This window comes from Mustela putorius, unplaced genomic scaffold, assembly GCF_011764305.1.
Source record: "Mustela putorius furo isolate JIRA1106 unplaced genomic scaffold, ASM1176430v1.1 tig00000592_pilon_pilon_pilon, whole genome shotgun sequence".
NCBI classification, from domain to species: domain Eukaryota; kingdom Metazoa; phylum Chordata; class Mammalia; order Carnivora; family Mustelidae; genus Mustela; species Mustela putorius.
The window spans coordinates 11,779,691-11,801,854 of record NW_025421426.1 but is presented as its reverse complement, the minus strand read 5'-3'; the positions used below and the strand labels follow the sequence as shown (position 1 = coordinate 11,801,854).

General features: G+C 48.9%; 1 protein-coding gene across 12 annotated transcripts in view; it reads right to left on the bottom strand.

Moving 5' to 3' along the window:
• PTPRT (protein tyrosine phosphatase receptor type T) overlaps nt 1-22,164 on the bottom strand; it is a 1,056,651-nt gene that overhangs the window by 288,001 nt on the left and 746,486 nt on the right. For all 12 annotated transcript variants that reach the window (XM_045082202.1, XM_045082207.1, XM_045082203.1 and 9 more), the window contains exons 10-11: nt 15,055-15,256; nt 13,568-13,670 (exon numbers count right to left, since the gene is read on the bottom strand). In XM_045082202.1, coding sequence (XP_044938137.1) covers nt 13,568-13,670; nt 15,055-15,256 — 305 coding nt within the window. The remainder of the gene's footprint in view (nt 1-13,567; nt 13,671-15,054; nt 15,257-22,164) is intronic.

Below are 22,164 nucleotides of genomic sequence, written 5' to 3'. Positions count from 1 at the left end.
TGATGCCCACTGCGCAGAACCTTGACTTAGCATCTTTACCAGTGCCACCTCCTTCCCAAGCTCCCTTCCAAGGTTCTCTCACCGAACCAAACCTTCCTTGTCAACTTCCTGCACTGAAAGATGACAGCCCGATCCCATCTGCCTGCATCCTACGTGCTGATGCAAGAGGCCACCTTTTTAGGTTCCAAGAAATTATGCATTCGTTATGGAGGAAATTAACACCTCAAAGCAAACTATAATTAGGAATTCTTCAATTCAGTTTATGCTTTTTCAATTAGGCACTCTATAATTTTAATCATGGGAGCATTAACATGTTTCTGTAATTTATATACCTGTGGTATAATTAAGCCTGGGAAACACATTGCTCTAAACTTGAATAGAAGGGATTGTTTCCCTTCACACTTGCAGTATTACAGGTCCCTAATGGAGAGATGATGCCAGTTTCAAAGGAGCCATTTCTAAGTTGCAGAGGCCAATGAGAGAGCTCCTGGCTTTGGAAATGTGAAGGCGTTCGTAGACCGTGTGGTGTCTTTGAACATCTGGCTCGTGCGTAGACATCTGCATCCCCGAGCTTCAACTCCTATTGTGACTTTCAAAACATTCCCGCCATTGGAAACTGCTTTGGACAATATTCTTGGAAACTAATTTCAATTAAGCAGGAACAGGGTGTCCTGGCAGGGGAGACGTTATCCGAGAGCCGTGGGAAGCAGATGGCTCGGAACTGAAGAAACGAAACAATAGGCTAAAACTTAGCCTGGAGAGGGACCAAACTCCTTTTTGTACACTGATTCCTCTTCCCCCTTCTCTGATTCTGTTCCTTTCTCATAATTTCTGCTCTGCCTTTTAGCTACAAAGCAGGGCCCAGATACTTTGTGCAAGGTAGTCCTCTTGGGATTCCGAGCAGTTCTGCAAATTCAAGGAATTCAGAGGCACGCGGAAAGTTTTTGTGCTTATTCAGTTTGAACCTCTGAACTTTCTGAAGGTTAAAAACCTTCATTTTATCCCCCCTCCTCTTCCTGCTCTCCCCACAATAGCAAATTCAGATTTGCTGACTGCAATAAAAGGAAAAAGAACATAATCAAAACTGGCCCGGGGGGACAATGCATACAGATTCCAACCCAGCTGAGTGACGCACCCGTATCGCTGCAGCATTTTGGCACTCAATATATTTTGTCTGATCTAAGAAAATATGGAACTTTTTATAGAGCGAAAGTTGGAAATGGATTTGTTTCTCCCACGCTGCTCTAGCCTCCCACCAAAGAATACAGATTTGTTCAGATCCCGACACTGTCTCACCAAACATCCATCTTCTACCTAAGCCCCCTATCTGCACTGAAGTGATATATTCAGATGTACTATGAGCAACAACACAACATGAATGGGTTCACACGCCAGTCATTGTCACCATCGTAGGAAAACAGGGGTGTGTTTCTGGCCCCCATATGGACCTTACTTAATGAAGTAAGCTGGCTGAGATCCTAGTTCGGCTCTTAGGCGCTAAAATTGATTATCTTCATGCTGAAACATACACCAAAAAGAGACGCAAGTTCCAAAAGCTGTAAAGCCAACACGGGCAATTCCACAGCAAAATGTAAAACAACTACTTCCCCGTATCATGAGAATAAGCAAGTACCGGCACCGGAGAAGAGAGTTTTTGGTTCCCTTTACTGGCTCGCTTCTCCACCCAGGAGCCCACGTATCAGCCAACCTGGGGGTACCAAGGCTGTGGCTCGAGACCAGCACGATCATCCTGTGGGAGCTTGGGCAAACACAGATTCTCGGGTCTGGTCCTGTTAGCCGCAAGGATGGAAAACAATCTACCTATTTCCTAGCTCCCTTGATGATTCTAATTACCCTGGAGTCAAACCATTTCCTAGATGCCACCCCAGTGAGTGGGATGCAGTGGAGTTTGGAGACCGTCGTTCAGGAAGTCAGGGTCTGAACAGCAAGTCAGCCCAGTCGTAGGTGCCTATTAACAGTCCCTTTGAAATGCTTACATTAATACTCCCTCTGAAACCATACACGGGCCATGTCCTCTATTTAGCAGATCTCTGAAAGTCTACAGCAGTGCAGTGAACTAATATTTTCTGTGATGGTGGGAATGCTATTCAATATGGTAGCCACCAGCCATATGGGGCTACTGTCCTTGAAATGTGGATGGTATAATTGATGAATCAAAAGTTTTGCTTTAATTTCATTCTAATTACTTTAAGTTCAAATAGCTCCCATGTAGCTGTGGCTTCAGTATTAGACAGTGTGGGCCTAAAGTCTTGCCCTTGAATCCTTCTTGTGTTACTGGAGCTGCTACCCCTGTCCTGGTTATGAATACTTTTTTATACATTTATAATCTGCTTAGTGAGCCTACACTCAAGTGGAAATGCACCAGTGAAACAGCAAACCAAAAACAGTTGTAGCCAGGCAAGGAAAGATGGGCTGCGTCGTGAAAAGGGATAAGTATGAATTTCTTCCGCCTCATGGCTAAGTTGTTCTTGTCCTACCAAAAAGCCAGGACTTTCAAGATCACCTCTCTCACTGCCACCGAGAGGAGGCAACTCTCTGAGCGCCAGCCCTAGGCAGCTGGAGCGAGCCTTGTGCAGAATGCTTTTTGGATGAGAGCAAATCTCCTTGGATTCTAACATGGCACAGATCCATTCACTAGCTCAGAGAACATCAATAGATCAGGCTATAGAAATGCACTTGATGGAGGCCAACTTGAAAGTCTGACCTTTGGGCGGCTGCAGACAGAGAGACTGAGAACCATCCGTTATCAGCTGTGCAAGATCTGAGACAAAGCAGTGATGCAAACTGTCACCGGGCCCAGAACACTGCAAGGAATAGAAGTCAGCAGAAAAAAGTTAGAGCAAAAGTGAGACCGGGAGAAGGCACCTTGCAGAATCACTCTTGCTCCTGCAAAGCGTTTTACCACTTCCCCAGGGTTGGGAGGATTCATGGCACAGAATTACATTTACTCAGACAGCCTGCCCATCCTTAGTCTGGCTTCTTTGGTCCTTGAAATAACTTGGCTTCAAGTACCTTCACCTTGAATTCATTACCATCCATCTACTACCACTGCCAACATGGTCACACCCGGAGCCATATTCTCCCACTGCAGGGCTCCATTACTAAAACCTTTTCATTGATCACGTTACTCTGAATGCCACTTCCTGTCTGTCTAGCCTCTCCCAGCCTTGCACCTTCTGCACAGCTTCCTCAACAGCACTGGGGTCACCTGGCCCTCAAAATCTCTGTCATTTGCACATCGACCTCCATGTGCTTTTAAAAATCAAGCCTGGACCATATGACCCATATATTTTTTTTAATTTGAATTTTTATTATTTTTTTCTCCAGATTTTAATTTAAATTCTACTTGGTTAACATAGAGTGCAATGTTGGTTTCAGGAGTAGAATTTAGCGATTCATCACTTACATACAATACCCAGGGCTCGTCATAACAAGTGCCCTTCTTTTTTTTTAATTATTATTTTTTTTTATTAACATATAATGTATTATTAGCTGCAGGGGTACAGGTCTGTGAATCGTCAGGCTTACACACTTCACAGCACTCACCATAGCGCATACCTTCCCCAATGTCCATAACCCAACCAACCTCTCCCTCCCTCCCTCCCCCGGCAACCCTCCATCTGTTTTGAGATTAAGAGTCTCTTATGGTTTGTCTTCCTCCCGATCCCATCTTGTTTCATTTATTTTTTTCCTACCCCCCCAAACCCCTCATGTTGCTTCTCAACTTCCTCATATCAAGGAGATCCTATGATAATTGCATATGACCCATTTTTAAGAACTTCCGTTGACTTCATCATCTTCTTTCTCCCATGGCCCTGGATCAAGGTAGGTGTCTTTCTTCTTTTCTACAGTCAGAGCTGCTGGGAGCTCTTAGAGAAAACTGAACTATAAAGCTTCCACCATCTCCTATTTAAAAAAAAAAAAAATTCTTCCTTTGGCTTTCACGTTTTAACTCTGCCCTGGTATTTCTTCTACCTCTTTGGCCAGCCCTTCTCCATCTCCTGTGTGGTTTCTTCATAGAGGGCTCTCTGGTCCTTATCTCTTCTCATAGATACTCTTTCTGGATAAGGTCATTTGCTCCTCCCATGCTTCAAATACCACTTGAATGTTCATGGTTCTCCAGTCTCAAACCCCCTGCTCTCATGCCTTTCTAGCCCTCCAGCCTTCTGGAATTTAAATAGTCCCTATGGTAGGAGGTGAACATGACAACCACACTCTCTTCTCCCTCATGCCAGCGACAGTCTGTTTCCATCTCTCCAGATGGCAGACGGTCCAAAATAGAACACTCTCTCGTTCTTCATGTTCCAGCAACTGCTCCTCCTGCTCCATTTAAAATATTCTTTCTGAAACACCTGTTTTTCCTCCTTGGTTGGAGCCTAAGGAATAAAATCCAGAATCCATCAACACTGGAACCAATTGTTGGTAAGTTGGGTTGTTTGGGGGCTGAGAAAAGGAAACCTGCAACACAGGTAGGGTGAGCTGGAGTGACTGTGAGCCCACCTATATTACCTGGGGCCCATCCTTCCCCCTTTTGTTTTCCTGCATGGTCTTTCCTACTGGGGCTTTGTGTCATACTCACTAGACTGACCCTGTCTCTTTGGTTAGTTTCGATGGTAGCGACATATCTCTTTAATCCTAGTTACCCATGCCCTTTGTCGCCATATTTAGAGTGTGGGACAGCCCCATCGGGAATAGCCCTGCGGTAGTATTTATCCCACTAGGTCTTATTTCTGCTTGTCTCTTTTTGTATCTGGTTCCTCCTCTTCCCCAGTCTGGTGTGATGAAATCCTGGCATGTGGATAGACTTGGCAACAAATGATATTACTTACAGAGCTAAATCTTCTTGCAGTCTACGTGAGAATGCACTTGCCCATCCCTCCACCAAAGTGGGTCACATAGCACCCCTCATCTTCAGTCCCCAGAAAAGGAGACCCAGAGAGCTGGGGAACTAAGTGAAATTAATGATGTTTTAAGAAAGAGTATCCAAGTATAATTGCCATTTCCATGTCTCCCAATGCAGACAGGGACTCAGGAACAGCTCAGATTGCCCCACGCTAATAAATCCTCAACAATCTTCATTCCGCCTTCCTAACTGGATACTATCATGTCCTCATATCTGAGACTCAGATGGTAATGATGCCAGTTTTGCTCACTGAAGCTCCAAGGGACCAGCGGAAGCCTTCTGTGATGGTTTTACGTGCTCCCCATCTGGGCTCCACGGTTATTAAAGGAATCCTGGAAAAATCTGGCAATTTTTCCTCTTCTTCCCAATTAAGTGTTTTCTTTCTTTGGGAGTGGACTGGATCTCTAATTTGTAGGGCAGCTCGTCACTGTGCATTTCAAAGTCATAGTATTAACTCCCTGTACCTGTCAAGTGCAAGGGGCTCCAGCATTTCTCATTAGAGAGCAAAGAGAACTTGCAGTGGGTATTAGAGGCCACTCACCAGATCCCTCTATCTCCATGTATGCAGACTCTCATATTCCCAGCACTCCAAGCCTAGTACAGGTCTGAAGCATCCCATTAAAGCAAGTCACAAGTCTGAGGTTTGGAGGACGTCCCTTGGAGGTCCCCAGTACTCGCCTGAACCAAATCTCAGTCTTGTTCTTGCCCACCTGGTTCCTTATCCCCATCACATTCCTAATCTTCCAGGCCACATTCATCACCACTGGTCTCCCTTGGGTAACTATCCTCCTAGACTCTTTCTGTCCTCAGTGTTCCTTGACTCAGAGACTCCATGTCACTAATAAGCCAGAACCTGGGAGTCACCCAGGACAATGTCTTTTCTTTCTCATCCACCTGCCTACCCCATAGAGTAGCCATCACCAAGGTTGCTGCCCATTCTCCCTGATCAAGGCCCTCTCTCCAACTGTTCAGGCATGGATGGCCGTTCCTTCTCATCTGGAGAGCAATGTCTTCTGGCCCTTTCCCATCCAACCTCATCAAGGGCCACCCGCCCTTACATTTTCTGGCCACTGCTGCCCTCCTGGACTCCTTTTATTTTTCTAACCTCATCTCCTGACTCCCCAGCCTGGTGTGACCCCCTCTTAGGTGAAACCCAAGACAGAAACCCAAGAAGAAAAACCAGTAAGGTGTGCCTTGTCGAATTAGCTCCCCTTGTGGGCAACCAGGATTCAGTCTTAAGGGAGGTGAGTGAGGACCCATGTGGCACATGCCTCGGAATGGTCCATACGGAGGACAGGAATCTGGGCATGCTTGGACTCCCGTCTCCTCCTGGCATTCAGTCCTGTGTGTTTCCGAGCTGGTTCTGCCCGCTCACACTAACCGAGGTCTGTGGGGGCTTTGGAGGAAGCACTGAAGCCAAGAAGAAAGAGGGCGGGGTGGCGCTGCAGGAGGGGTCCCGTCCCTCTGCGTGAACCTCTGCACAAACCAACCAGCTCAGCCGCAGCTAAAATGAGGTGGGGGGTGGGGTGAGGTGGCCCCGAGCCAGTGAGAACCAGCTATGATTGCGAACAATCTGTATCGTCAGTTAGTGTCTGTGGCAGCATTTGCGGGGAGCTCTCTCTGCCATTAGGATGTCTGCACATGGGCCTGCTCGCTCATTTCTGGATCTCCAGTGCTCAGCCCAACGGCTGGCACATGGCTGTTTGCTCAAATTCAAATGCATATACCGACTTAATGAATTGTGAATGGGAAACCCGGACTCCTCTCCAGGGATTTGGTCTCCCCTCTCCTGCTTGGTTTTGACTGCAGGTCTCCAGTCTGGTTTCTTTGTTTATAAGGTCTCGCTAAAGGAAGCTCACATGGGGCCCCAGGCCCCTTCCCAAGGATGCTTTGGATCTGCTTTCCTTCGATTTCACAGCATATAGTGGCTGGTCCTCCAACTGGAGGGCGCTGCTCTTAGCCCTTGATTTGCTGGCCCTTTTGGCTGTGGAGATGCTCCAGCCCCATCTGCTTGATTTCGTGTTTCTGAAATGTGCCGAAATCTGAGGCTCTGCTTGGAAGCAATATTGTTCTGAGGATTTTCTGACATTCATGGAGTTCGCGGCACATTCTCTGATGTGTCACACCCTTGCCAGCACCCTGTAGCCAGGACTTCCTGGTGTCTGAGCAGCGAACAGGCATCAGACACAACAGGTCTCAAGTATCTGACCAGGGAGTGCCCAGCGCAGAGCGGGAGCCCTGAGCAGAGCTGATGTGTCCTGCTGCAGGGTGGGAACTGGACACTGGACAGGTAGAGAGAACGAGCCAGGCACAGAGAGCAGCAAGGCAAGGGCTCAACTGCTGAGAAGAGAACAAAGGGTTCTCCACACCTGTTAGGACAAAGTCCAAACCCAAGATTCTTTACCTGGCCCTGGCCTGTTCCTTTGTCTCCCTCCTCTTCCCTGCCCAAGAGCTCTATGGCTCCAACTACCACGTGAACACACCCTGTATCTTCTCTGCCTCGGCTCCCACAGTGTGCTGCTTCCCCCTCCTTTCCTGAGCAAACCCCCCTCAGCGGGCAGATCTAGGAGCTGGCAACACTGCCTCCAGGAAGCCCTCTTTGCACCTGAGCTCATCAGGCTCATGATGGATGCCTCTACATCCAGCTCTCATAGAAACCTCTGACCAGGCTTTTTTTTTCTTTCTCTGATTGTCTTCCTGACAGAACCACATCATCCAAAATGGTAGCCATGAGCTAAGAATGACCTTGAAAGACTTAAAAATTTAAAAAGCCAGTTCCTCAATCACACGGGTCGTATTTCAAGTGCTCAACAGCCACAGGTGGTTGGAGATGCTGACTGGACAGCACGGACACAGGACATTTCCATCGCTGCAGGAAGTTCTACTGGGCGGTGCTCTTACAGATTGGGAGGTAGCGGAAGGCGGCACCTGTGAATTGCATTTCCAGTCCCAGGACCTGACATCTACCGGGCACGCAAAACAGACGTGCTGAATCACTCATTTGTGTTTCCGAGGACCTACTAAGTGCCAGACACTGTCCCAGGGGAGGGGATCCATTAGTGTTGAGCCTCACGTCTGCAGGAACTCACAGTCTCGAGAGGGGCGGGCAAGACGCAGAACCAAGAAAAACCCACTGGCAGGTGCATAACACAATCAAAGAAAGAATAAGGAAAAAGACTCCCTGGGCCCTGTTGAGTAAACACTGGTAAAGGGAGGCAGAGAGAAGGGGAATAAAACCAGAAGTGGAGGTCAGAGGCAGATTCTAATGGGCCTTGAATTCCAGGCTAAGGAGCTCGAACCTCATGTGGTGGAAAGCCAGTGACCCATCTAAGAACTTCAGGGACCATTCTAGAGCTCAGTGGGGAATGGACTGAAGGAGGAGCAGTGGACAGCAGGCAAACCAGCAAGGGCCATCGTGGCAGGTCAGGGGAGTGGGTGCGGCGTGGCAGAGGGGTACAAGAAAGAGCTAACCGCACAGCTGATTCCAGAGTGGGGTGGACAGGTCTCCGTGCCTGAAGGGCGGGGAAGGAGAGCAGGGGGACAGAAAGATGTCCCCAAAGATGTCCCCAAAGAAGCCAGCTGGGGATCTGGGGTGGGGGACGTCGGCTACAGAAACTGGGGCTCTGCCTCAGAGACTGCATTATGGGTGATAAATTCACGGCCAAGTTACTTTCTTATGAAGGTTACCACAGATACATCAGCGTGACAGGTGGGGCGTGGGGGAAGAAGGTTTGGCGGGTTCGAGTTGGAGCTGAATATTAGATTCTAGTCACTGTTTGATTGATCTTTTAAGCAATTCTGGGATTCTGTCACTTAAAAACCAATAAATCTTTGAAGGCCTGGGGAAAGCAATGCAAAAGCAATAAATCTCCATTGTGGAGTATTAGAAAAATAGGCCAAGCTTCCGAGGTGGTTTGGATGAAGGGATGGGGGTGCGGGAGCCCCACAAGACAATCCGCCCTTGTCCCCCTCGCCTTCCTGCGAGCTCTGTTCGACCAGGCAGAGCCGGACCCCTGGCGCTTCCCAGGGACAGCAAGGGGCAGAACAGGTCTGGGGTCCGGCTGAGCCAGGGCCAGAACACTGCTGGCGGAAGGTAGGAAACAGCCGCACGGGCAGGGCCTGCAGCCGAGGCTCAGGAGTGAGGCTGCGGGAGGACCGGGTACTCCACTCAGGGACGGGCTGGGGTTCACAGGTGACAAGCTGGGCCTGGACCACCCTGGGCTGGAGGGCCCCTGTGAAGTCACCTTGCCTGCTCCAGAATCCCTAGTCAACAGGAGCTCACTCCACAGCCCCACCAAATGGTTACCGAGTCTTCACTTGACATCCTGGGCAAGGTGCTAAGTCCCTGGGCAGGGAATACAGAACCTCCGGAGGGAGCAATGAACTCAGAAGCAGGAAGCAAGGTCCACACACTGGCTGCATGGAGAATGAGCTCCATGACCCTAAGCCAACCACTTAGCATCTCAGACCTCATCTGATAGGGAGACGGTACTTTCCCATAGCTGACTCCCTGGGTAAGCGAGGACCACATAATACAATGGCATTAAAGGTGCTACCAACCATAAAACACGATTCCAGACGTCTATGACCCAATCCATCCAGTGGGCTCACTGTGTCCTGTGGTTTAGAGAGCCTTCCCTGTCTTCTTGACGCCTGTGTTTCTCTGACCTGCGGGACTCTTCACTGCCCTGCTGGCCAGGGATGTTCTCATCCCTCTGGCCAGTCCAGTTCTCTCCATCAGTACACTGTCCCCACAGGCTTCGCAGGATCTTGTTCTGCCAGTTTCAGTTCTGTATCTGGTTACCTGCTCCATGGCCTGCCCCCTCCCTGTTCACACGCATGCTTGCAGGATACTAAGCCTCAAGGGGAGTATAGTATACACAGGTGTGTATCTACCTTGTGTCTTGCTCTATCCCCATTACTGAGCTCAGCTCCTGGGACATAGCGAGGGCTCAGTAAATATATGCTGAATGACCTAATGGTCAATTCCTGCCAGATGGACATCTCAGTGCCTAGAGTTCAAGGCGAAAAAGGGTTCAGGGAACTGAAATCTCCTGTGACATTGCCCCTGCTGTCATTGCTGCTGACCTGGAAGTCATGCAGGCCGGGCCTGGTTAGTTTCCTTCCCTTTTTGGCAAATGCCCAAGCAACGGTCTGAAAATAATTCCTGAAACAGAGCGTACACCCACCCTCCGTGATCCAGAGCCTTGGGAAGAAAAGCAGCCAGACATTTCTAGACACCAAGCATTGCCCCTTTGAGCAGTGACATTTAATTTTTTTTTTTTTCCCCAATGGAAATGTCACCAAAATATGTCATGCACAACTTTCTCCTTGGGAGGTAGTGTGAAATGAGTGCTGGCTTAGGGTCAGCTGAACTGAGTTTAAATTCTGTCTGTACCACTGCTTGCCTCATGGCCTGGGTCAACTTACTTGGCTTCTATTTATCTCAGTTTCCGTATCTGCAAAATGGGGAGATGATTATTGCAATGTTTTGAGGATACAGAAAGTTGATGTACGGCGACAGGCATGTAGCAAGGGCTTCCTCATTACATGGAAATTAGCAGGCTCTTTTCACTTAAAGACACGGATCATAATGCTACATGTTTAGTTGAACCAGAAGAGTTAACGAACATGCATGGCTGTGAGAGTCTGCAGGGGTCACAGCAGGTCGACCTCCCGGTTTGCCGAGTCATCTGTGATCGTCTCATACACTCGCCCTGTTTTTCTTTGCTCCCTGCTCACTGTCCTTTCTCACTGCTTCTGGGTCATTTCCATTCCTACGTCCTAATTTACTGCAGTCTTAGGATGCAATGGGCTTATTAAACAGATGTGCAAATGGAGAGCATGCAGGCCCAGAAGGAAAGTGTAAGGGGCCCTTCTCTGGGGGCAACTGTTTCCAGCTTCCCCAGGAACACTGGTTTGGGCTGCTTAAGAGGACCCCTTTGCTGGTCTCTGGAGCTGGGCAGGCCTGGGTGCTAAGTCCCATCTCATCACTTACTTACTGGCTCTGTGACCATGAATTTTCGGTCTCCTCATTTCTAACAGGAATATAATAATACGAATAGGTTAGTCAAGGTTAAATTCTTGGGAACGTAAGAGTTGCCCAATAAAACACAGTGATAATTACTCCCATCTGTGTTCAACTGGGCTTGATGGGTTTCCAGAGGCTCATAGGTAGATAACCTGATTCATATTGAGGATGGGACCCTGGACCCTGGACCCTGGACCCTGGGTGGCTCAGTGGGTTAAAGCCTCTGCCTTCGGCTCAGGTCATGATTCCAGGGTCCTGGGATCGAGTCCCACATCGGGCTCTCTGCTCAGCGGGGAGCCGGCTTCCTCCTCTCTCTCTGCCTGCTTCTCTGCCTACTTGTGATCTCTGTCTGTCAAATAAATAAATAAAATCTTTAAAAAAAAAAAAAAAAGAAAGAAAAATCATCTTGATCCTGCCACAGGGCAAGACCAAGAAGGCTTATTTCTCAGTGTAACTTTTGTCTTAAAAGAAGTTTCTCCGCAACTTTGCGCTGGGATAAAGTTAGGGAGTCCTAGGCAAAAAACAAAGCCCTTTCTTCTCTACCATGGAATCAGTTAGGGTCTCGAAAAGCTCTGGAAATCTGAACAGGATAGAAGTCTCATCTTATCACTTACTGGCCCTGTGACCATGAGGAAGCGGCCAACTCCGTGACTCCATAGTGATGGTAGATTTTCAAAAAACTATTCTGAAGAGAACCTCCTGAGTGCCACAAAGAAGAAGCAAAGCCAACAAAGGAAGGAACTCTTGGAGGTCTGGCTGGCTTTTGGCATTTCCATATTTTATTCGACCCATATGAAACAGCTACCTCTATGTTTTCCTGATAAGGGAAATGGAGGGTCAGGGAGATTAAGTATCTTTCCCAACGTCACCCAGCACTGTTGGAGCAGGATCTGAATCCAGGTCAGCTGTCACCAATGTCACATCCTCTCCATCACCCCACACAGCCACCAGCCGTCGGCAGCAAGCCAGAAAGAATGCGTACCTGCCGGGAGTCGTACAGTTGGATGCTAGCTGATGAGGTCGCCTTGCTGACCCGTAGGCTCATAGTGATGCAAGGGGAACCGGGGTCTCCAACATGAAGGTCTTAGGCTTTCGGTCTGATCTGGCCTGTGTGCCTGGGTCAGCTGCTAACTTGCTGTGCAGTGTTGGGCATGCTATTCCTTTTTCCCAGAATGTACTCTTATCACCTGAGAGGCTCGCTTAGATTTTGAAATAGTGACCAGTGCTGCCGTATGGGGGGTTACGAGCTGGGAAAGGGAGAGGTATGGGTGGCCCAAGGGGAACCCATGATTTGGCACCCGGAGGACCTGCATTCGAGTTCAGCTTTCCTACCCAATCCCATGGGCTCTTGAGCATTTCCGAGCCTTGGTATCTCCACGCGTAAATGGGGACAATCACTTACAGAACATACACAGACAGTGCAATCCGTGTACAGAGAGAAGCAAAGGACCACATTCCCTGAGAGTAATGGGAAGAAAAGCAGTGAGTCAGGCAATGATTCTTCTGAGGGAACAGCCACCACCCACTCGGGCTCATCACAGATAGGACGGTCCCGGAACAACCCATGAAGAGAACACAAGGCAGAGGTTCCATGGTCAGGTGTGCCACGAGCACTGCACACACCTGTTGCAAGGCCTGACTTAGAGTGAGACCTTGTTCGGAATCTTTAGAATACACAGTAGCTTCCAATTGCTGGCCGTTGATTCTGTTTCCTCTGCCACCTATGCTTCCTGGGTTGAGCTGGATCCAGGTTGGAAAACCAAGACCTAGATCATCTCAATAGCCTCCATCCTGGCTGGTCTCCCTGTCTCCAGTATTATAAACGTGACATTGCAGGGGGCTAGCCCAGGGCTCCCCAAGACCCTTCAAAGAAGCTGGAGCTTCTCAGAATTGGCCCTTATTCTCACCCGACCACTCCTGCCTTGACCTTCATGCTAAAGGAAAATCTAGAGCCTGGGATTAACTAGTCCTGATTGCTCCTCACGATTTCAGGTGGCTTCTCTCCTCCTGGCCTTGCTCATGCGGGACCCTCTTACTACTTGGCAAAAGATCCAGCTCAGTGTCACAGCAGACTGTCAGCTGGGAATATCTTCTCTTCCCTAAGCTCTCATAACGACCTATGTATATCTCCGTCAACACGCACTGTATTGTAGTTATGTTGTCATGTTTCTTGCTTCCCAACTCAAGTGTGACTTTCTTCAGAAAATGACTTCTTTCCAGCTACTTTGGTACTGTCTCCCAAACAGTTAAACAGTGCCTGGCCCTGAGTGAGTGCCTAGTAAATGTTTGCTAAAGGAATGAATAAACAAATTGCTTCGATCCCTTGTGCCACACTCATTCCCCACATATGAGATGCTCCAAGTGTGCTTGTTGAACTGGGAGGAGCCATTTTTTTTTTTTTTTTTTTTTTTGAGTAGGTTCCCCTGTCCAGCATGGAGCCCAACATGGGGCTTGAACTCATGACTCTTGAGATCAAGACCTGAGCTGAGATCAGAAGTTAGATGCTTAACTGACTGAACCCTCCACGTGCCCCCGAAATGAGCCAGTCTGAAAGCTGTACCCTGGGGCAAGGTGTAGTTGTTGGCAAAGCCCAAGTGACAAAGGCTGCTTACCTGACAGGGGCTCCCCGTGACTGAGCGGGCTTCAGCATCACCGTGATGGTCGTGTCCGTCTCATTCAGTGGGGTGTCGGTGTCGTATTCAGGCATCGACGGAGCTGAGCAGAGAGCAGAGAGAGGAGGGCACTCAGCATGGGTCTCAAACCCAGCTCACCACCTCCCTTTGCTGCCATCTCTAAAGATACCCAGGATGACCAGTAGGGGGCCATGGGGGAACCGGTTGGGTGAGAGTCTCTGGGCATCCCAGGCTTTGAGCAGAGCCTGCTCTCCTTCCAACCTGCCTGGAGGTCCCTTCTAGGTGCACGAGAGTCTGGGGGAGGATGTCTGGGAGGTGGCCAGCAGCCCTCAGGAATCAAGTCCCCCACCAAATAAACAGATAAAAGCAGGAAGTCCAAGTACTTAACAAAGACATGAAGGCAGAGTCGACCTTGTTCAACATATTTGAAATGCAAATTACAGCAGTGATGAACTAGTTCCTCTTATCCTTTTGCTCCCAATCTCTCTCTCTCTGTTTTTTTTTTTTTTTAATGAGACCCTCACTTCTCTCAGCCCCAGCTGATAGAGGAGTACGAAAATCAAATCCCTTGGGAAGGTAATCTAGCTGTTTGTATTAAGAGCTATTAAAACCCACATCCCTTTTAATTCAGTCTTTCAATTTCTGGAATTTAGTCCTGAAGTTATAATCCAAACCAAGGAATTAAACTTTATTCTGTAACATGTTTATTGAAGCGTTATGGTATAAAAACACGGAAGCACCGCATACATCCAACCACGGGGGAATGTTTAATTAAATTACGTCCATCCACTTGACAGAACATTCTCACGAAAGCAATGTATCAACATGGAAAACGCTCATGGTAGAAAGATAAGTGAAAACATTAAGCTGCAACAACCACTGTGGGTATCTGTGCCAAGTATGTATGTATGCAGGCCAGAATTGCACAGGTATTCTCAAAAAACATGAATTGTAAAATGGGATCGGAGATAATTCTCTACTGATGTTGCCTGGCGGTGGGGGGGGCCATCTCAGGGACAGCAGGGGACATCTCAGACCTCCGTGGCTTTACACTAGTCACTCCTTCTCTCCTTCCTTCATTCATTCCCACACATTTCATGAGAACTTGTGCTGTGTCCTGTACTGACAAAAAGAATATTGCTGAAATCACATTTTTTTACAAAACAATCTGTATGAGAAAAAAATGTACTATTTAATGCAATTGTGTGGTAAATTATTTGGTGAAATCACTTAGGGTTCCTGCCGGTCTAGTTTAATTAGTATGTTTTTTACACTTTAGGAAGTTCGTGATTTCGGTTTACTTCACAAGACTACAATGCTAACACATTAGGGACTGCATCGTCCTAATTGTTCCATACCACGAGGTGACAGCTGGCTCTGCCCTTTTATGCTCCCAGGAAAATTAGGAATGGGGGGGGGACCCAGAACATGTTTCTTCCCTTTCCCCTTTCTATTAAGAGAGATACCTGAAATTTTGGTGGCAATCCTAGTGGTGACAGGGGGTCCGAAGCCCTTGGCTGTACTGGCTTTGATGGTGAAGGAGTAGGTGGTGCCCGGGTACAGCCCCACAAAGAGGTGGTGGGTTTCATTCCGCAGCTTGAAGACCTTCCCCCGCTGGCTGGAGAGGTCGGCACTTGGGTCCAGGGAGCCAACGGCCTTGTAGTTGATCTATACGACAAGCGAGGAAGCAAACAAATAAATATGTCACTTGGAAAGCTAGATGGAACTCATCCAGGGGAACATCGGGGGAGGAAAGGCGAAAGAGGCACGTGGTCTTGACAGCAAGTTCTGCTGTGACTGTCCAGCTTACACATTCACCCAACCTTGAACACTCCACTGTTGATACACGGGAGCGCGGTGGCGCAACAGAAACAGAGTGTGAGCCACACGCCTGCTTTTCAGTCTTCTCGTGGTCACGTGAAAAGTGAATAAAATAAAGAAGAAAGTAAAATTGATTTTAACAATATATTTTGTTGAACCCGGTATTTGCCAAGGTTAATCATTTCAACGGGTATTATAAAAAATTTAACACGGTCTCTCATATTCTGTTATTCAATATGAGGTCTTGGGAATCTAGTACGCAGTCTGTCCATTTGGACGAGCCCCATTTCTGAAGCTCAGTGGCCACTCAGGGCCAGTGGCTGACCTATCGGGCAGCCCCAAGAGTGGCGCTTCCATGCGGTGTCCCATAAGGATGGTTTGGAAGGCTCATTAGAAAGGCAGTTCCCATGTCCCTTAGTCCCCACAGCGCCTTCTGGGGCTTTCTTATGTGTTATCTTGTTGCTTTTCACCAAACCTTGGGGCCTCAAGATACTCATTCTCGTTTTAATATTGGAGACACTGAGGCTGGACTGGAAGTAACTTGCATGAAATCAGCACTTTCCAAACTCTCTCCGGTGATGGCCCAGTGCTGTGTTTCTCAATCCCCTGCCGAGCCATCCTAATCTGCAGACTACACCGCCAGGGCGACTCACCACGTACGTGAGTATGGTCAGAGGCCAGACCCGTCCGCACTCTGCAGGGAGCCGGGTCCTCTGGCCCCACCCTTGGGTGTTGGCGCAATGTCAAGGTCCTCTGAGAGTTTCTAAGTGCTCGCTCTCCATTTCTGTACCTACCCTGCTGTGAAAGGAACCAGACAGGGGGCATCCCAGCACCGGCGCCCACAGATCACAGATCACATTTTGAGGGCCACATTCCTAAATCACACAGCTGTTAAAGTAACACACACAGGACTGTGTGTTCGCTTCATCTAGTTTGTTCCATTAAAAATGTTTTATTAGAGTATAATGTGCATACAGAACACTCTACAGTTTGGTGAATCCCTACTAACTGGACACAGGCCGATAATCCAGCACCCAGTCAAGAGACAGACCACCACTGAAGCCAAGACATAGCCCGTGTGCACCCCCTCTGGAGCCTCTCCCCTCCCCCAGTAGGATGACCTCGATCCGGACTTCTAACCGCACACGCTAGTTTTCCCCCGTCTTGCACTTTATATAAATGGAACCGTACAGGGCGCACTCTTGCGTGTCTGGCTTCTTTCACTCCGCATTATGTCGGGGAGACCCGTGCAGGCTGTCATGCGTTGCTAGAGATCACGCGTTCTCACGGTTATGCAGTGTTCTGCCGCTGACATGTGAGTAAACCCAGGCCTGCCGCATCTGAAGGCTGTGCTCCTTATTCTAGAAGGAGCTGCCCGGCTGGGAGACAACACGTCGTTGCGTACAGAAGGAATTCATCCATCTGCTCATCGTCCTCTTATTGCTCCTTCCCAAATGTTGCCCGCGCCGGCCTGCGTTCTGGGACCTGCATTGTGCTCTGCTGGGTACAGCCCAGATCAGTGCAGGCTGGACCCTGTGCCCAGGTGTCTTCCACTCCAGAGTGAGGTAAGCACCTTACATCACTCTGTCTTCTGTCAAGAACTCAGCCTTGATGGGAAGAGCAGACGAAGACTGAAACAGGAACGTACCAACTTTCCATCCCAAATAAGCAGTCTGCTATTTCTGGCAAGGGCACCAGACATTTTGGAGACAGAGGTAACTTCTCCGTCCTCCGTCCAGCAGTAGCAGGGCAGCGACTGATGTCACTTGCCGAGGAGCAAGGCCGCCTGCTTGGGGCAGAGCAAATCGTGGAGGAGGAATCCAGAGAGCCGAAGGTTTTGGGTTGTTTGCAAGCAGAGCTTCCGGCCAGGGGTCCCTGTGTCGCAGGTCCCTGGCGAATCTGTCCCCAGCTTTCCCTCTGGTCACCTCTGCCTCCTCCATGCTTCTCGGAGGGAGGCACAGCAAACATCAGCCTCTCTGTGTGTGAGGGCCGTTCCGAGGGCAGGGAGCATTCGCAGGAAGCTCTAGGTAATCAGCATCCTGGTGACCAGACTGAAGGCAGGTGATGTACGCGTTCTCTGGGCTCCTCCCACGTGACACCCCAGCAGCATCCCAGGGGACTTCCTGGAGGGAGTCCGCTCCAACTGCCTCCAAAGGTAGCCGGCTGGGAAACACGTCCGCCACTGGCTACCTTCCTTTCCTTCCCCACTCCCGCTTCTCCATCATCTACTTGTATTCCAGTCTGTGTCTCAGGGTCACCCAACTAAGACCGTGTGCTCACGGAGGTCTCTCAGGGGAGAAGTGAGCTGACATCCGAGGATAACAGTCAGAGGTAAGAGCATTCCAGGTTCCCGGCAGAGGGAACTGCCTAGGTGAAGGCCTGGGTTGGGAACAGGCTCGGGAGGACTGAGGAGAGCCCAGTGTGACCGTGGGGTGGTGAGCAAATGGGGGAGCTGAGCCCCCGGGGTGCCGCTGGATGCCAGTTTTCTGGGGCACAAGAACAGACACATCCAGGGAACTCTGCTGCGCGGGGGGGGGGGGGGGGGGGGGGGGGGGGGGGGGGGGCGGTGCGGGGGGACGGGCAGCCAATCCCGGTGCACCAGGTGCTCCTGGAGCCTTTTGAAATTCTGCCCCTGTCCCCCTGCCTGGGCTGGTGGCAACCACACTGATATACAGACACCGGGAGGTAAAACTCATGCCTTATTTACTAGCCAATTCCTTTCCTGCGCTCCAAATTCAATCCAAAAGCGACTCAATTTCCACCGAGCTGTCAATATAATATACCGCGCTCCCCTGCTCTCCTAACCTTTCCTGGTATTACAGGATCCTCACTTACTTGTAATGAAACACTATGAATAAATCAATGTATGTTAATATAGCGTGTCTTCAATTTTTTATGAAGGGCTTCACCAAATCTAATTCCCACTGCTTTGTCAGAAACAGTCTTTGAAAAATTTAACTTGCAAGTTTTACGAAGTTAGTGGGAGACGGGGCTGGGGAGGGAAAGCCAGGAGGTGAGAAAATTGGAATGGGATGGAGCTGTGGCCATAAAATGCATAATGCAATGTGAGTCTTTGGAACTAGAGGAAGGGTAGGATTTGTTAGAAGAGGAGACATAAAATAAAGAGTTAGTGGGGGAAAGGGTGCCAAGCTGCCTGTCAACCCGGGTCTCTTTTGATCACTGTCAGGGAGATTCCCAGCCAGAAGCCAGAGTGAGGACTTCATAAGGAGAATCCAGTCATGTCACCCCTTAGAATAAAAAAAGCAGTGGTTTCCCATTGCTCTTGGGATCTGGAGCACTTTCTTTCTTTCTTTTTTTTTTTAAAGATTTTATTTATTAGAGAGAGAGAGAGAGATCACAAGTAGGCAGAGAGGCAGGCAGAGAGAGAGAGAGAGAGAGAGAGAGGAGGAAACAGGCTCCCTGCTGAGCAGAGAGCCTGATGCGGGGCTCCATCCCAGGACCCAGAGATCATGACCTGAGCCGACAGCAGAGGCTTTAACGCACTGAGCCAACCAGGCGCCCCCTTTTTTTTTTTTTTTTTTTTTTTAGTTTTTTATTTTTTTTTTTATTTTTATTTTTTTTTTTTTAATTTTTTATTTTTTATAAACATATATTTTTATCCCCAGGGGTACAGGTCTGTGAATCACCAGGTTTACACACTTCACAGCACTCACCAAATCACATACCCTCCCCAATGTCCATAATCCCACCCCCTTCTCCCAAACCCCCTCCCCCCGGCAACCCTCAGTTTGTTTTGTGAGATTAAGAGTCACTTATGGTTTGTCTCCCTCCCAATCCCATCTTGTTTCATTTATTCTTCTACCCACTTAAGCCTCCATGTTGCATCACCACTTCCTCATATCAGGGAGATCATATGATAGTTGTCTTTCTCTGCTTGACTTATTTCGCTAAGCATGATACGCCAGGCGCCCCCTTTAAAGCACATTCTTACCCTGTGGTTTTCAACAGCTCTCTGCATGAGCTGGCCTCCCGTGCCCTCCCTCTTATGTTTCAAGGCTCTATTCCAGTGTCTAAAAAAAGCTATGGTTCCATTGGCCACAGGGCCTTTGTACCAACTATTCTGTCAGCTGAGAACACTTACTCCCTTCCCATGCCTTCTTTTTACCTAATTAATGACTGCTCATGCCGAGACCTCCCTTAAAATGACACTTCAACCCATTAACGGTCACCAGAGGGGAGGTGGGTGGGAGGATGGGTGAAAGAGGTGAAGGGGATTAAGAGGACCGTTACCACAATGAACAGTGACTGATGTACAGCAATGTTGAATCACCGTCTTGTACACCCGCAACACGCAACATTGTATGTTAACTATACTGAAATGAAATATATAGATACATTTTATATATGTATATATGTATTTGTATGTATGTGCGTGTGTATATATTTATACACACACACACAAATATAGGCACCCTCCCCCTGCAAATGACACTTTTCATGAGTGTCTTCTCCAACTCTCACGTCTTCCTTTCTCATGTTCCCAGAAGAACATCTCTTTCCTTTGAACCGCTGACTTTACAACAAGCCACGCAACTGTTTCTTTCATGAGTCCCTTTTCCACTAGCCCAAGGGTTGAAAAAGTAAAGCCCGGAAGCCAAGTGTGTGTCACCGTGCGTGCTGCTACACAGAGGTCTCCGGGAGCACAGCCACGCCACTCAGCCACGGACCACTGTGGCTGCTTCCATGCTACCGGGGGGAGGGGAGGGTTAAGTCATGGTAGAGAAAGTATGACTCATACCGTGTGAAATATTTACTCTCTGCTGCTTCATAGAGAAAGTCTGCTGACCCTCGTAGTAGACTTTAAGCTCCACAAGGGCAAGGATCTCACCTGGGTTTTGTTCCACGTGGCTTCCCCTCGCATGTCTGAAGGAATGATCCAAACAGCTGTGTGGTGTGAACGACTAGCTTCGCTTCTCTGATCTTAGGGTTCTTCTTCTCTAGGGTTAAATAATCATCTAAATGTTGGTTTCTGTTTGACGTTGCAGAGTGACCCCTGCTTCTTTTCTGTGGAAGGCAGCCTCTTTGATCAGGAGTGAGGACCTCCAGGGCACGTCCACGAGCCCCTTCTGCCTTTGTAGCAAGGGTCCGACCACCACGGACGGTGGGTCACCACCTTGTGAAGAACAAGCAGCCTTTCTAGCCTGGGTTGCAAAGGATGGGGCAAGACAGGCAGGGAGAACAGGAGATGATTCCCCTCGGAGGGCCCCGCCAGGAAGGACCTGTCTGTCTCTTAAACATGCTCTAAGCTGTGCTGTGGTCCAGGCACTGGGCTGGGTGCTGGGTAAAGACAGGCAGAGCAGCTGATGAGATTCTGCTCCTGAGAACGAGATGCTGCAGGGAAGGGGAGGGAAGATGGAGGGGTGAGGGAACTGGCCGCAGTGCAGAAGCAAGGGGTCGGTCTGAAGATGCAATCTTCAGAAACTCAAATAGGGGGCACTCACCATGTGCCAGGCACTGTGAGGGTGCCTCACATAAAAACCATCTCATTTCATCCTCCCCCAAAATGGTATGGGTTCTTTACGGTCATTGCCATTCTTCAGTTGAGGACACGGAGGCCAAGAGAAGGTTTGTGGGCTGGGGGGGGGGGGGCAGTGTGTCGGAAGGGTAGATGGGACTCACTTCACCAAGTGTTCTCCGCTGCCTCTACTTCCTCACGGTCTCATCTCTGCCGGTGCACGAATGTGCACGCCATGACGTGCCCAGAACTTGGACAAGTCACTTAAAATACAGGGAGATGTCCTGGAAGGACGGGAGCACTGTTCAAAGAGCTCACTCACGACAGATGACCCCAAGTGGAGGAAACTCTAACTGCATCAGCAGCAGGAATGACAGAATAAAGTGTGTCGAGTCCTGCCCGCCTATAGCGTGATGCTCCAGAAGCTTCCTTCATAGCTCAGCTCCCCTCTCACTACACTCCTGCTGTCTTTGTCCTAATCCCCTTGGGGGAGGGGCAAGTCAGCATCCTACGTTAGACCTCCCACCAATTCCTGACTTTCTGCACACGGCTTCCAGCCCATCGTCCTCTGGAGGTCTCAACCTCCTAACAAGGTTACCAACATTGTCAGTTCATTAAAAAAAAAAAAAAAGTTAATTTTTTTTTCTTTAAACCCAAAACAAATGGTTGATGTGTTTTCTCCCTTCTCTGGACCCACTGTAAAACTATTTACAGACACGGTCTCTGCCATCTTGGTGACCTCCAAAGTAAACGCAAGGAAAGACCTATTCAAGGTCACTGCCTCTTGTCAGAAGTGTTAGTGTTGTCTTTTTGGTTTCCTGAAAATTAAAAAATCAGATGTGAGCACGTTCCTTCTTGAACAGATGGGTGAAATGCACATGGCAGTGACTTCTCGGCCACGGGGCCCTTGTTTTTCCTAGAGAGTAGAAGGCTATAATGACAGCAGGAAAATGATTATGACTGACACGCGTCCTGCTGCTCCTGGTGTTTCTAATCCAGTTCCTGACTTTGGGGACAAACGGAGACACTGATGGAAATAGCAAGGAACCAAGTCTGCGGAACACAAATTTGGGAGTGACCGGTTCTGCTGGAGAGAGTGCAGACAGCCTCTCGGGGAAGCTGCCAGACTGTGGGGCTGGGCCCGGACTCCAGAGCACAGAATGCCCTTGAAGACCTTTTAAAAAGTATTAATGCCTGCACCCTACCCGAACTAACTGAATCAAACGCTCCAGACACAAAGACCTTGGCATCAATACAGTTTTAAATGTTTCTAGGAGAT